The sequence below is a fragment of the Capricornis sumatraensis genome, chromosome 10, assembly GCF_032405125.1.
Source record: "Capricornis sumatraensis isolate serow.1 chromosome 10, serow.2, whole genome shotgun sequence".
Classification (NCBI taxonomy): domain Eukaryota; kingdom Metazoa; phylum Chordata; class Mammalia; order Artiodactyla; family Bovidae; genus Capricornis; species Capricornis sumatraensis.
This window is the reverse complement of record NC_091078.1, coordinates 30132937-30145036: the sequence shown is the minus strand read 5'-3', so window position 1 is coordinate 30145036 and position 12100 is coordinate 30132937. Positions and strand designations below refer to the sequence as shown.

The 12100-nt window shown below is 41.2% G+C and overlaps 1 protein-coding gene across 5 annotated transcripts in view; it reads right to left on the bottom strand.

Annotated features, from left to right (window-relative positions):
• The window catches only part of FAM13C (family with sequence similarity 13 member C), a 137016-nt gene that overhangs the window by 68975 nt on the left and 55941 nt on the right, over positions 1-12100 (bottom strand). For all 5 annotated transcript variants that reach the window (XM_068982561.1, XM_068982564.1, XM_068982562.1 and 2 more), the window contains one exon: positions 7834-7952. In XM_068982561.1, coding sequence (XP_068838662.1) covers positions 7834-7952 — 119 coding nt within the window. The remainder of the gene's footprint in view (positions 1-7833; positions 7953-12100) is intronic.

The following is a 12100-nucleotide window of genomic DNA, read 5'->3' as shown; positions in this document are numbered from 1 at the left end:
TTTCCAGAACAATCAAGTGTGGGCTCTTTTTCAATCAACACTAAGGATTTGGTGTGGGATTCTTTTGTGTGTGGTCTACAGCAGGGAGGATAAATTATTTTTATCTGTGGCTGCACGAGCTTTATTATTAAGCTAAAGTCTTTCCATGTCTAATCCGTTAAACATCCGGGGTGTTGACAATTTTCAGGCTTGAGGCAAATGGGGCTTTAGAAATCACCTGACTGAAACCTGAATTAGGGGAGAGGGGGGTTACCTTATAGACAAGAGGTAAAACCTGCATTTCTTTTAAGTTTATGTTCTTGAAGTAGAGGTGACTTACAGTGTTGTGTTAATTTCTTTTGTACAGCAAAGTGATTAAGTCATACATATATATATACGTCCCCATCACGTTCTTTTCCATCATATCATAAGATGTTGAATCCCGTTTGCTGTGCTATACAGTAGGACCCTGTTGTTCATCTATTCTATAGAAAAGTTTTCGTGTCTGCATTCCATGTGCTTAGTCTAGTCTCTGCAGCTCCTCTGTCCATGGAGTTTTCTAGGCAAAAATACTGGAGTGGCCTGCCGTTTCCTCCTCCAGGGGATCTCCCTGGCCCAGGGATTGAATCTGCATCTCTTGTGTCTTCTAAATTGCACGTGGATTCTTTACCCACTGAGTTGCTGGGGAAATCTGGGGTATAATAGTTTACATCTGTTAACCCAAAACTGTGGAAGGAAAGTTATGACAAACCCAGAGAGCATATTAAAAAGCAGAGACATCACTTTGCCAAAAAAGGTCCATATAGTCAAAGCTATGGTTTTTCTAGTAGTCATGTATGGATGGATGTGAGAGTTTGATCATAAAGAAGGCTGAGAGCCAAGAATTGATGCTTTCAAATTGTGATGTCAGAGAAGACTCTTGAGAGTCCCTTGGACTGCCAGGAGGTCAAGCCAATCAATCCTAAAGGAAATCAACCCTGAATATTCATTGGAACGACTGATGCTGAAGCTGAAGCTCCAGTAATCGGGCCTTCTGATGCAAAGAGCTGACTCATTGGAAAAGATTCTGATGCTGGTAAAGATTGAAGGCAAAAGGGGGCAACAGAAGATGAGATGGTTAGATAACATCTCTGACTCAGTGGACATAAACCTGAGCAAACTCTGGGAGAGGACAGAGGAGCCTGGAGTGCTACAGTCCATGAGGTTGCAAAGTCTTGGACATGACTTAGCGAGTGAACAACAACAACCCCAAACTCCCAATCCACCCCCTTCCACCTCCCCCTTGGCAACCACAAGTCTGTATTCTATATGAGTATGTTTCGGTTTCACAGATAAGTTCCTTTGTGTCATATTTTAGATTCCATATATAAGTGACACCATATGGTATTTAAGACCCTGAATTTCTTAATTTCCATTCCACCAGCATTCTTCTGCACCCATGGGGTGGAGGCAGGATAGGGGCTGAGGAGAACCCTCACTACATGACTGCCATTCTATGCGGTATAAGCAAAAAAGGCTATTTTGGGAATCCATGATTACCCAACTATGTACCAGACTCTCAAAATTCTGTCAAGACAAGTTAATTTTTAAAAAAATCTCTATCATATCCCTTTAAAAAATGAAAAATAAATTCTAAAAACACACTAACAAGAAGAGCACACTGATAATACACAGATCTCTGCTCTAGTACAGTCTTAAAAGGCACATTTTATGTTCTTTACTGTTAAAAAACTCTGGGTGCTCATTCCCTTACTCATTCTTTCTCCTTTTAGCAGAGCCCATTTAGACTCTGCCTACTTCTACAGAAAAACATTTGAACAAGAAACAAGTAGCTATTAGAACACACACAAGTTGTCTATCTCAAAAACAAAAGATGAAAGGATTTATCCCCCAAGGAAAAGCTGCTGCCAACAAAACTTCCTCCTTCCATAAAGCAACAAAGTTTTCTCTTTTATCTGAAATGTTACAAAAATAGTCAAAGCCATCAAAGGCCATTATCCTTGCTAATACCCCAATCTTCAACCCCCTCTAATTGGGGACTTCAGATGATCTAATGAACTCCAATTCACAAATGTAACCACCAACTTAATTAGTAGTAACACATTGCTATAGAATAGCTCTTGTTTATACAGGCAAGGTCTTTAATGACATTAAAAGGCTTAATACTGTCATAAATTTTAATACAATATTTTAAACACAAGTGAGTTTATCACTCTCAAAAGTAAATTTACTTAGCTGGGTAAGAAATCCACAACTTCATTAGTATTCTCCTATAACCATAAATTCCCTTTTGTCATATCTGAGCATTTACAGAATTGGCACTGGCTTTAGCTATAAAAATCAATCAAACTGATGCATATTCATCACCTAACTGCTCTAAACAGGCTGATGGTGCTTGTCCTGGTTCTATTGCAAGGGAAGCCCGGGCTTAAGCAAATTACAGCCTTGCTGGGTGTCAAACTAGGAAATGAGAGGGTTGTATTAAATGATTACTAAAGCTTCATTCTTGCTCTAACTAAATGCAGTTCTGTAACTACGAGTTTTAAAAAGCTCCAGATACTAAGGACCATGCCAGAGTAGGGCAATATGCAGCCCCACCACTCAGATGCACTGAAAATCCAAATTAAAATGTAAACACATCATCTTTCATAAGGAAGCATTAAGGTATTTATCAGCCATCACCTTATTAGGGCTGAGCTCCAGGCAGCTAGAGTCCTAAGGATGAGCAGTTGCTGGGAAGAAAAGGATTGAAGTAGGCATTTAAATCAAACGGCCTATAAGAGCCAGGCAAAGAGCATACATAGAGATCTGAGTGGGGATTGTGGGAAAATGAAGAGCTGCTCCTAATTATTCCAACTAATTACTGCCTTACAAGAATGTACACCCTGGGTTATCCCATTTTTACAGATTTCAAAAGAATGTCAAAAATCCATAAAACCTCTGATATTTAAACATTGAATCCTGGAGGATTGATGCTTTTGAACTGTGGTGCTGGAGAAGACTCTTAAGAATCCCTTGGAGAGCAAGGAGACCAAACCAGTCCATCCTAAAGGAAATCAACCCTGAATATTCATTGGAAGGACTGGTGCTGAAGCTGAAGATCCAATACTTTGGCTACCTGATGCGAAGAGCTGACTCATTAGAAAAGATCCTGATGCTGAGAAAGATTGAAAGCAGGAGGAGAAGAGGGCAACAGAAGATGAGACGGTTGGACGGCATCACCAACTCAATGGATGTGAGTTTAAGCAAACTCCGGGAGATAGTGAAGGACAGAAAGCCTGGCATGCTGCAGTCCATGGGGTCACAAAGAATTGGACAGGATTTAGCAACTGAACAACACAAATGTTTTAAAACAGTCTACAAGCCAATTGCATCTCCATATTAGATACACTTGCAGGACACCAAATGTGAGATCTCTGCTGTGGGATACCATACAACTGAGGAATAAAATAGAAAGATGGGGGGAGATGATAAATAGGAAGAAGGATGCAAAGAAAGAGGACAGAATGGGCTAAGTCACTATCTGAAGTTGGCTCTCTTGAGGGAATTCAGAACAAGCAAACTTGGAGGCAGGAAGAGATTAAGAAAGTGAGTCTAAACCTTTTGGGTCATGGGTAGCATATGAGATTCTCGTAAATGCTTTAGAGATTTTCTCTGGAAAAATAAACCTAAGGAGTAAGAAGAATAAAGCTGCCCACCAAGATGTCTGTATGTTTGTTCCTTGCTCTCCTCCCCTTGTTACCTTACATGGCAAAGAGGACTCTGTAGAAGTCATTAAGTTAAGGAACTTGACATGGAGTGATTACAGTGAGTTATCTCAGTGGACCCAATCTGATCACGTGAATCCTTAAAATCGGAACATCTCTCCTGCCCAAAGCGGTAACAGAGAACACCCTGTCCCCACGCTGGACCTATTCCTTTAGCTCTAAACCTTGTGCTCTGTCACCTGTGTTCAGCCATGCTTGCTCTGCACCTGTCGCGAAAGAATGTTGCCCACAGCCTGAAATACAACATGGTAGCCCATTCTCAAGGCTCTGACCTTTAAAGGTTTAACACTTTTCCATTCACACACAGAGAAAAAAGAGAATGACCTTTGTCCTGTTGTAGGTTTAGAGGAACATTGTAATCAGACCTACACAGACAGCTGCAAGAACAAACAATTCTGGCACCAAATGGTTTGCAACAACCAACCACACCACCATGCCTCCTAGGTACAAACCTGTGACAAATTTATAGTCTTATGGTTCTGTAAGGACAGATGGCCAACATGGGTCCCACTGGGATAAAAGAAACGTGTCAGCAGGCTTGCCTTCCTTTCAGACAAGAAGTTGGAATCTCAGTTGGGTAAGATGGTTCTTTGGAATACAAGTCCACCATCCTCTCAGCCTGCTGGCTTTCTGAACAAAATTGCTATTTCTTGCCCTAACAACTCATCTCTTGATTTACTGGCCTGTTGTGAGATGAGGAGTAGGAGCTTGAACTCAGTCACAGTTAGAAGAAAACATGGAAGAATGCTCAGAGAGATGCAATGTTTCTTGCTTTGAAAATCGAAGAAGAGGTCACTTGCCAAGCAATGTGGGCAGCCTCTGGAAACGGGAAGAGGTAAGGAAATGGATTAGTTCTCCCCTAGAGTCTCCAAAAAGGAATGTAAGCCTGCTGACAATGTTTGTTTTATCCTAGTGGGATCCCATGTTGGCCATCTGTCCTTACGGAACCATAAGATTATAAATTTGTGTTGTTGTAAGCCACAGGTTTGTGGTCATTTGTTACAGTACCAACAGAAAACCAATATACATAAAGACAATCAAAATTTGGCAAAAACATTCACAGACCTCCCTGATGCTCATACATAGACATTAGATAAAGACTCCGTGCACTAGAAAGAGCTGAACAACAAGATCTCAGAGCTGAAGGTAAAACTGTTTCTCTTTGGCACACATGAGAAGATCAATACTACCACACGACACAGTCAGCTTCAAAACTGCACCTCTACAAGGATGGATTCATTCTCTGGACACTAACTACCCTTATGAGTCTCACTTAAATCACATGTAAACCCCTGACAACTCCTTGCTGCAGACTGATCTTTCTTCTCTTTCTCAAACTGTTTCTTATGCTAAGAACGTGCTCCTCCTCAACCTCCATCCCCAAGAAGATGGCATTTTACACCTGCTGAGATTTAGCCTGGCTTATTTCCTCACTTTGAGCCAGACTGAGCCCTGGAGTATCTTGTTACAGTACCATGTCTCTATCAAGATCTTACTGAGCATGATATGCCTGGACCAGGCCGTATGCTGGCTTGAAACGGAAGAGAAGGATATCAGGAAAGTGAGCTACCTGACTAAAAGTTGTTTTTAGCCTCAGATCGCATTTCACCAGTTCATCAAATTTCACAATCCCTGTAATATTTTGAGATTTTTTTTAAGTTCCATTAGAATGATCCTGCGTGACGTCACCATGGTTGTGACAAATAACTCTGTAGTTTAAAGTTCCCATACCAATCTAAATACTAAACATAATACGCCAGACATAACTGGCTTCACAGCTCCTGATCTGCAACTTGACACCAGATCCTGTGATTGTCAGCACTGATGCATAGACAATTCCGGAATGCTGCTAGATGAGAAAGCAAAGTGGAACATGGAGGCTAGAAAGGAAAAAGAATAAAAGAACAACAAGGTATTTGGGGTCCCAGGGAGACCTGCTGAAGTGTAGAGGAAGACAGACCAGATCTGTTTCTGCAAGAAGTGGCCACTCTGTTGGGGAGACTATCTTGACTCAACAAGGAAGGCTGCCCAGTGACCAAAGTATCTGGCTCCTTTTTCTGACATGCAGAAGAGGTCAGGAACCTCCTAAAACGTTACACAAACTTACGCGTATATGTGCATCTCTTATTTTCTGAAGAAAAGTGCCATAGATCTGAGAATCCAAATGAACTGTAACTCCCCATTCTCAAGTATAAGAGGGGCTAGCCTGTCTGTTTCCTCACGAGGACTTCTCTAATTCAACCCTCTTAGTTCTTACTAGTCATAAGTGAATAATCCCCACCATGGAATCCTATTATATTTCTGACTTGCCCTCTGATAGCAGCAATAATACCATTTACCCTTTCCACTGTAGATGGGATATAAAGTGGTCTTAATTTTACCAAACATCTGGCATCTTTGAGAAGGTGAATTACTCACCTCATTTTCCCCATCAGCCTCTGTGGAATATTCATCCCAAAGGGAACCATGCATTCCATACAAATATGAATGTGCATTTTGTTTGTTGTTTTCATTTTGTCTGTTGTGCATTTTGTTGTGTCTTTTTTTACAGTTTTGAAATAGGCATAGGAATAGAGTTGGCCTTATTATTCCTGAGAGAGGCAGTCACCGGTCTAGTAGGATAAGACAGGGTCACTGTCTAAACTGGCTGTAAAACAGCTTTGCTATAATGAGGTTTCCAGCAGGAGGGTGAGTATTCTGATCAGCAGAGAAACAACGGGACTGAGTCTCATCAAGGTCAGGTAAGAATAAACAGACAAGAGATGGCAACCAGCAAAGAAGGTGAGAAAAGATATCCAAGAATCCAACCAGATAATAGATCACCTTAATTTCAGGATCTCTATCAACCATCTGAGGCGCTATGATTCTAAATGTAGTATGCTGAATATTTAAAAACACAATTTCACTATATATAAAATAGATAACTAATAAGGGCCTACTGTAGAACACAGGGAACTCTTCACAATTCTCTGTAATGACCTAAATGAGAAAAGAATCTAAAAAGAATGGAAATAGGCATACTAATTCACTTTGCTGTAGACCAGAAAATAAGACAACATTGTAAATTAACTATAGTCTGATAAAAATTAATTTTAAATAAAAGCACATTTCATAGTACAGCCAATCTTGTCTGTTGTTGATTCATTTAGACTCTGCTGCCTTAGAAAAAATTTTGAAAGGTCATGCCAGAAGCCCAGCCCTCCCTTTCTCCTGGGAGCTATGATTACACTGTACACAAGATCCTACAAAGACAGCTGACACAACTAGTGGTTGAATTCTTTCTTCTGTTTACTTCCAGAAGAGACTTTCCATAGACAGCTGCAAGGCCAGGCTCCCACTGAATGCCATGTCAACCTTGCTACAGTCAGCCTTCACCCATGTTCTTGCCCTGGACCCAGGAGTTGTCTCCTGCAGGTCTAGGAGACCAGAGAGGCCAGCCCAGGGCCACTTCGGGGCTTAGAGAAATGATCACCTGGATCAGCAAAGAAGCCACACCTGCTATGCTGCAATCAGACATTTGTAGGTTCAAATTCTGGTTCAGCCTTTTTCACTTGTGCAATATCAGGCAAGTGCCTCAATGTCTCAGCCTCAGGGTCCTTCTCCATAAAATGAGGCTAAGAGTATCCACTTTCTGGGGAAGGCTGCTGCTGCTGCTGCTGCTAAGTCCCATCAGGGAAGGGATGAGAGCTAAATGACAGAATATATGAGAAGCAATTGGCTTGATGCCTACACTATTATTACTAATTACCATGATCACAGAAGAAAAGCTAATCATCTCTAGCATGGAATGAAAGAGGACAAGATGATATCAGCATTTCTCTTTCTCAGGGCAGGAAGGTCTCTACTCTTCTCTGAGCCTTAAGGCTGATTATCTTCTGACTGAAGGGAGAGAAAGTAGGTTGTTTATATTTCTCTTAGACTCAATGATTCTCCTTCTAGCCCCCATTAAAGAGCTTCTCTGACTTCAAAGTGATGCCAATGAGCGTGAGAAAGCCTTGCCTCTTGTGTGGGGGTAACAAGCACAGGTGCTACTGGTCTGGGAGAGGAACCCCAGGCCCACAGCAACTTGTGACAACAAAGGGCCCACCTTGGTTGAACTCGCACAGTTTCTTGGCACCTGGAGGTGGGGGTGTGTGCCCTCTCCTGAGTTGGTGTTCCCGGTCTCCCTTGACACTCCGACTGGCTGGACACCACATGCTCTGTCTCCTGCAAGAGAAACAGGAAAGGGAGACGAACCGTCAGCAGCCAACAGTTCCACAGTGTTCTCTGGTGGGGGCTGGGTCACAGAGCAGAGCAGCAAGCCGTAGAAAACACACACCACTGACGACTGTGGGGAAGAGGGCTGATGAGTAGTTCAAAACTGAAAAAGTCTCTTTCTATCTGGCAGTTGCTGCCAGGTTACAAAATAAAGAGGAGGTTTCCCTGATGGTGCTGTGGTTAAGACTCTGCACTTCCAAGGCAGGGGGTGCAGGTTCAACCTTGATCAGAGAACTGAGATCCCACATGCAGTGCAACCAAAACAATTCCAGACACAGAATAAGGAGAAAGTAATAATAAAAACCTAAATTTTACAAACATTAAACATATTATAGAGCTTCCCTAGAGGCTCAGTGGTAAAGAATCCACCTGCCAATGTAGGAGACATGAGTTTGACCCCTGATCTGGTAGGATTCCACACGCCACAGAGCAACTAAGCCGACGCGCCACAGCTGAGGCTGCATTCTAGAGCTCAGGAGCTGCAACTCCTGAGCCCGTGTGAGGCAATTACTGAAGCCCAGGCTCTGCAGTAAGAGAGGCCACCACAATGAGAAGCCTGTGCACCGCTAGAGAGTAGCCCCCAGTCACCATAAACAGAGAAAAGCCCACTCGCCAACAAACACCCAGCACAGCCCAAAATAAAACTATGAAAAAGTTATGCAAGAGTATTTAATGAACAAATAGATTTGAAAAAGTAATCTCCAGAATATTTACAGCATAGGCTCAATTTTGCCAAATCAGATATATGTATAAATGTACACACACACAAATACAAAGTTGAGACCAAGTGAACCAAAATCTTAACAATGACTAACATTAAGATGTCATTTTTTTTTTCTTTTGGGTGCTCATCTACCTTCATTAAAATAATGATACATTATTCCTTTAATAAGAAAGAAATTTAAGTGAATCTGAAAACTAAGGGACAAATAATTTTTATAAATTCCAAATCCTAAGTATGCTTAGTATCCCTCTCCCCCCCCCACTCTCTCTCTCTCTCTCTCACTCACACACACACACATACACACACACCTGTCTATACTGCACCCAAAGAAATCACTAGATTAGCCCCATCATCCTATGATGAACTCTACTAATTAATTTAGGAAATCTAACAGAAATCAAGTCTAGAGAGTATCATAAACATTCCCAAGTTAAAATGAATCTGTATTCAATACAAAGACACACATATGCAAAATGAAAGACTTATATACATTCAGCAATTGAAACATTATAGTGTTTGAGCCATGCCAAACCTCTGACAAACTTGCTTTAGGATAAAATAGCTCTTCTTTACATGAAAAATGAAATACGAAAACCAAAATCAGTAAGAAATTCAGCAAATGCAGATGGCTACTGTTATCCAGTCAAAATATTCATGTGACACAGTGAATCAGGCTCTGACTGTGCAGTATATTGTGGTGACAATACAGACAAGTTCCTCTCTTATGGGTACAGGTTGAAGTCAGTGTAAGTGCCAGTTTGTGAGGCATCTCAGAAAGCATTTTTCTAAAATACGAGAATAGTTTGGCGGGGCTATTTGCCAAGTGGTCATCAGAAACTTCTAAAGCAAAACCATAGGAATGCTTTCCTATAAGAGGGGTAAAATGGGAAGTAGGAGCAGAGCTGAGAAAAAAATGAATTAGAAACACCAAGATCCTTTCTTTAGTTTCAGTTTTCAAAGCGTCCAGCGTCAGGCAAGAAGACATACCACATGAAAGGTTGCCATCAGTGTCTGACATTTCCTTAGACATAGTAGCTGCTTGCAAAAAGTTCTACAGCTACTTGAATACTGGTCAAGTTTCCCCAAACAATGGTTTTCAAGTGAGATAGCTCTGCTTGCATGTATGTGAGGTATGTGTCCTTAGACCAATTACATCCATTATCTGGACCTTGGTTTCCTTATCTGTACAATGGAGATAATATTCCAAGCTCATGAGGGTATTGAACAAGATGCTCTTTTACTGCTTGCCAACTGGAGGCATACCATGGAATGGGAGCTACTCATGATGATAATTAGAATCCTTTTATAAAAATTCCTCCCAAGCTCAATATTTTGCAACTAGTGTTAAGGAAATACCTGGAGACTTAGTCCAAATTAGCTCAGTGAAAGCAAACTACTTTTGTGTTGGGATGCACGTTTCAGGTTTCTATACTAATAATATTATTTTAAACACTGCATTTAGAAACTACCCTACTTGGAGACCTAATGACAAGGCCCTTCTAATTTCTAAACAATTTAAAACAGGAATTTCAATTTTATTAAAATTTAACCCTTTTAAAAAACAGTAAGTTTTGGTTTTTGTTTTTCCCAAAGAGAGTATTTTATCTCATCCTTTGAACACACAGAGGCCAAAAAGGGTTTCAGGCCACACATTGCAGGACTCCTATGGATTTTACAAGCAAAAGCAAGAATAAATAAATGGGAATACGTCAAAACTAAAAAGCTTTTGTACAGCAAAGAAAGCAATCAATAAAACCAAAAGGCAGCCTACTGAACAGGAAAAGATAATTGCAAATCATGTATCTGATAAGAGGCTAATATCCAAAATATACAAAGAATCCACACAACTCATAACAAACAGAAATCTGATTAAGAAATGGGAAGAGGGCCCGAGTAGATACTTCTCATCAAGGAAGGCATACAGATGGTCAACAGACACATGAAAAGAGCTCAACAGCACTCATCATCAGGGAAATGAAAATCAAAACCACAGTGAGAGATCATCTCACACCTATCAGAATGTCTTTCTGATAATAACCAACAAATACTTATTGGTGAGGATATTGAGAAGAGGAAACCCTCATGCACTGTTGGTGTGAATGCAAACTGGGACAGCCACTATGGAAAACAGCATGGAGTTTTCTCAAAAAATTAAAAACAGAACTACCATATGACCCAGTGATTTCACATCTGGGTATTTATCCATAGAAAACAAAAATACTGATTGAAAAGATATATGCACCCTGTGGGCTTTCCAGGTGGTACTAGTGGAAAACAACCTGCCTGCCAATGCAGGAGATATAAGAAATGTGGGCTTGATCCCTGGGTCAGGAAGATCCTCTGGAGGAGGGCATGGCAACCCACTCCAGTATTCTTGCCTGAAGAATCCCGTGGACAGAGGAGCCTGGCGGGCCATAGTCCGCAGGGTGGCAAAGAGTCAGACATGACTGAAGTTACTTAGCCTGCACACACACACACACGCACCCTTATGATCACTGCAGCAAACAGCCAACATGCAAAAACAATCTTTGTCCATCAATAGAAGAACGGAAGGGAAAAAGAGAATAGTATAAACACATACAGGCTCACTGAATACATTACTCAGTCATAAGAAAAGAACGAAATCTTGCCATCTGCAACAACTTGGGTGAACCAAGAGGGCATTATGCTAAGTCAGAAAGAGAAAGACAAACACCATATGATTTCACTAATATATGGAATCTAGAAAACAAAACAAACAAGCAAAACAAAACAGAAACATTCATGTGGATGCAGAGAATAAACTGATGTTCACCAAAGGGAAGGTGGGCAGGGGACTGCGCAATACAAGTGAAGGGGATTTAAGAGGTATTAACTTCCAGTTATAAGTCATAGGCATGCACTTCATAGGGAATATAGTCAACAGTACTGCAACATTTTTGTATAGTGACAGATGGTTACTAGACATATCGTGATGATCAGTGTGTTATGCATACAAATGTTGAACTACTATATTGCATGCCTGAAAAATAATACAACATTGAATGTCAGCTATAGTGAAAGTGATAAGTGAAGTTGCTCAGTTGTGTCCGACTCTTTGCAACCCCATGGAGCCCTACCAGGCTCCTCTGTCCATGGGATTTCCTAGGCAAGAGTACTGGAGTGGGTTGCCATTTCCTTCTCCAGGGGATCTTCCTGACGCCGGGATCAAACCCAGGTCTCCCACATTACAGGCAGACGCTTTAGCGTCTGAGCCACCAGGGGAAAAAAGCGATCACCTACTACATACCAAGGATGCTGATAGTTAAGAGGGTTATATAAAAGTGAATGAGACCTCTTTGCCCCCAAAGAACTACAGAATCTGTTTTTGACAAAGACTAAAGCATGAGATGGC